The 4,054-nt window shown below is 38.5% G+C and overlaps 1 protein-coding gene across 1 annotated transcript; it reads left to right on the top strand.

Annotated features, from left to right (window-relative positions):
* The first annotated feature begins 1,494 nt into the window (after positions 1-1,494).
* LOC126795325 (calmodulin-like protein 30) lies at positions 1,495-2,409 on the top strand. Its single transcript, XM_050522172.1, has one exon. The coding sequence runs from the start codon at positions 1,561-1,563 to the stop codon at positions 2,140-2,142; it is 582 nt and encodes a 193-aa protein (XP_050378129.1). The 5' UTR covers positions 1,495-1,560; the 3' UTR covers positions 2,143-2,409.
* The last annotated feature ends 1,645 nt before the right edge of the window (positions 2,410-4,054 follow it).

Raw genomic sequence — 4,054 nt, 5'->3', positions numbered from 1 at the left:
GATGGCGGCGTCGGAGGGCCATTAGGGCGAGACAGACGCGTCGAAGAGGAAGACACATCGGAGGAGCGACGTCAGAGGGCAGCAGCAGCAACGCCGGACAACGACATCAGAAGGGCAGCATGGGCGTCAGACGGCGACTTCAGAAGGGCAGCGACAGTGCGGAGATCGGAGCGACGACGTCTGGGACCGTCGGAGGGCAGTGGGGCGCAGACCGGAGCAGCGGGGCAGCGGCGGCGACCGACAAAAAAAAAGGAGAAAAAACAGAGCACGACAAAGGAGAAGAAAAAGTGACTCTGATGCCAAGTTGAATTGTATTGATGTGGCTATCCGGGAGAAGAAGAGAATGAAACAAGCAAGGAAGAACCGACATCTCCAGTTTTGGTTGTGAGCTAGACGAGTTACAAATCGTCGGGTGCATTCTATGCTTAATCCCTCTTTGTTATGGTAAGCTTTGCTATGGTAGTGCTTGTTTAACAATCAAACCATGTGTACTATCTGCAAGCCGAAGAGTGTAATATGTATGTTTTTTTTTTTTGGTTAGAAATGTAATATGTATGTTGTACTAGTTGTAAAATAAGTTTTGTAGATCCCTTGAGGGAGTTAGATCAAGCTCCTTGATCGAGTATGTTGAAACTTGTAAAACAGGTCTTAGTCCCATCATGCTACATGTGTACCGTCATATGCTGTTTTTTTTTTCCAATCAACATGTATGTATTGTATGTCTTAATAGTATTGTAAAACAGATCTTAATTAGATTTATAATCGTATTAATAATCTTCACCAATCACCACAAACGCACAATCACAAATTCACAATTAGTTATGACTAGATCATTTCTAATTATAAATTGCTCAAAATTGATGATGGAGCATTCTAAAATAGGCTATTTCCGGCCTATTAAATCAAAAACTACTGTATAATGCACAAGCTAGTTACTACTAAGCTGAAAATTGTTCTCTCCGATCCGGTGGCGTTACCGTGCATGTGGCTGGTCATACATTATAGGAGTATAGATACTTTTCCCAAAAATGTTATTGTGACATGATAAAACACTAACAATTTGCAAATGCATAATGATAAGATGCGAAATGGATATAAATAAAGATTCACAAGAATCTACACTTTAGTTACGTCATGGCAAACGGAAATTGAGTGTAGGAATATGAATAAGGAATAATGGTCACAACTCACAATATTCTGAGCAAGCATCAGTGGTACAATAACTCGGACGCGTTTTTCGTTCACTGTTTTGACATTTCTTCAATGTAATTGGAATCACATTGCCCCAACTACATGCTTTAGTAAAGTGACCTGAAGAATAAGAATATTACAAGAAGATAGTATCACGTACGTATGGTGCGCTCCATTTTCTGAAGCTTTGAATCAGAATTAATTGATGTTACAGTCGCGCCTCTTATCATTCGTAGATTATATTATTCCTCAGACGATAAGAAGAAGCTAACACGAAGCTGAAACTTATATAAGATAGTTACTTGTTCTCGTTGTATCATACTAGCTTTGAACCATCTGATCGATCGACGATCATCAAATCAAATCCAAATGTCTCGTTTCAGCTTTCTAGGGTTTCAGTATGGCTCTTTCACTCTGAGAAAATCTGATAATAAACCAACACCCCGATTGCGTACTAATGTCTCCAACGAGAGGCAGAGGTCTAGCGTGTCAACCAAATCTTCATCCCAGCCAAAAATGGAAGAGATGAGATGGGTGTTTGATAAATTTGACACCAACAAAGATGGGAAGATAAGCCGGGAGGAGTACAAGTCGGCGTTGAAGACCCTCGACAAAGAAATGACAGAAGCTGAGATTGCCAAGACATTCAAGGCCCTTGATTCTGACGGAGACGGGTCCATAGACTGGAAGGAGTTTGTGGAGATGTTCAACATGGGAGCTGACGATGCAAAAAAAGCCGACATCGAAGGAGCTTTTCGGATGTTTGATTTGGATGGAAATGGGAAGATAAGCGCAGAGGAGTTGTCTCTTGTTCTCAAGAAGCTGGGAGAGAATTGCAGCCTTGGGGCTTGTAAGAAAATGGTGAAAGGAGTGGATATGGATGGTGATGGTTTGATAGATATAAATGAATTTACCAAAATGATGGGAGGCTTCAAGAACCCGAGTACTTGAAAAGAGATACATTCTTGATCATTCGGTACTCGATCAACTATCCCTGGAGGGCTCAAGTTTTTTTGTTCTATGTATACGTACTCTTGCTTCTGATACTCACAAGCACAAGGGAAATAATTGCTTCTGATAATGTGACCATTCTTGATCCCGTGAACAAATTGGAGCTTTGTGATCGATATCTCTAGGTCGGATAGTACTTACTACTTAGCATCCACTTGATTTACTTTGTCTAAATATAATAAGTTGATCATCAACATATATATTGCAGATTGTTGTGTCTACTTCCCGATGTAATTAAGATGAACTCCATCTACATTTGTGTCGACTGTCGAGCCACTTCTAAGCATTTCTTAATACCATGCACGTTAAATATATTAAGATCGAGCGCATGTATGTAATTTACCATACATTGTAAATTAAATACATGGCACAAATTTGGGTGGAGTTGCTTCAGTATCATCTGGTATGTACTGCATACATAAGAAACTTGAGGATTTCAAATGAGAATTCACCGATTTATACATAGATCAAAATCCTGTGTTGATGAGTACGTTCTATATTAGAGCAATGCAAAAATAATGTTCCCAATTACGATTTCGATCTCTTGTCAGTGTTAAATGCATGCACTCTCCCACTATCCAGTCCTAGCTGACAATTATGGGCACCGGCGGAACTACATTAGGGCCCCTTCGGCCCTAGCCCCCACAAGATTTTTGGAAAGTGCATTAAGACACTAGATTTCACCAATATTTTTTGATAATTAAGAGGTATTTAAGGCCAAAGTTATGATTTTGGCCCCTTCAAATTGAAATTTCTACATTTATGGTTCACTATAAACACAAAATTGTAATAAATTTTCTTGATTAATTGTCTTAAATTACCTTAGAATTCAGTAAAATTAGTAAGGCATTTAAATGAGAACATTAATATAGCTTTGACAATAACAAGTTTATCTTTTGTTATATGAACACGTATGTATAGATTGGATTTTCTAGTAATTTTTTAATAATAAAATATTAAATATTTGGCCCTCTAGGTAAAATTCTAGTTCTGCCACTGGTATGGGTGGCTCTTGAATGAAAATTTTCAATATGTCTATGGATAAGATCAAATAGTATTATCATCATATAAAGTCCGGTCGCGAATGTTCTATACAGACAATGATCTTCAAAACTTCAACAAATTAAGCCTGCAATGCAAATAACACAAATGACTGCATTAGAAAATGAATAATGGTAGTTTGGTAAGAAATTAAATTACTGCATAAGTCATTGTCTCATTGATCGAGCTTTGTCTCATAAGTTTATAACTATATACATGCATGTCCACGGATGTTCTCTTCCCATGTTTGTAGTGTTCAACTTTTATTATAATTCTATCATATCTACCACAATACAGTATTCTCTCCCAAGGCACTTGAGACTTGATTGGACCGACCATTATTTTATTACAGAGAATAACATGCCTGATTTGCAAGCGTAGTATTGAATGGCATAGCTTAAAAGAAGTAATGGTACTAATTGTAGTAAAAGATGCCATCGACCAAAAGAGTTGATCATATCCCAATTGATTCGATTCTCCACTATACAAGTATGTTTTATATCCTACCTATGCAATACTAATCCAATCCATTCCCAATCAATTTAACCTTTTGATCATCTACAATTTTCCTAGCATCTCTTCAAGTTCTCTTCAAATTCCAAGCAGATAGAGCAAAAACTCGATATGGCCATAATGTGTTGTATTCAGGTGCAGCCTCACCAGGAGTTGACAGTGGACGAGTTCAAAGCGTGGCTGCGCCGGTTCGACAATGATCACAATGGACAGATCAGCCGGGAGGAGCTAAAAGAAGCTCTTCACAGCTTGGGGATTTGGTTCGGGTGGTGGAAAAGTTGTCGAGTAATGAAGCAAG

Source organism: Argentina anserina, chromosome 1, assembly GCF_933775445.1.
Source record: "Argentina anserina chromosome 1, drPotAnse1.1, whole genome shotgun sequence".
Classification (NCBI taxonomy): domain Eukaryota; kingdom Viridiplantae; phylum Streptophyta; class Magnoliopsida; order Rosales; family Rosaceae; genus Argentina; species Argentina anserina.
Note: the sequence above shows the minus strand (reverse complement) of the source record. Positions and strands in the feature narration are given on the sequence as shown.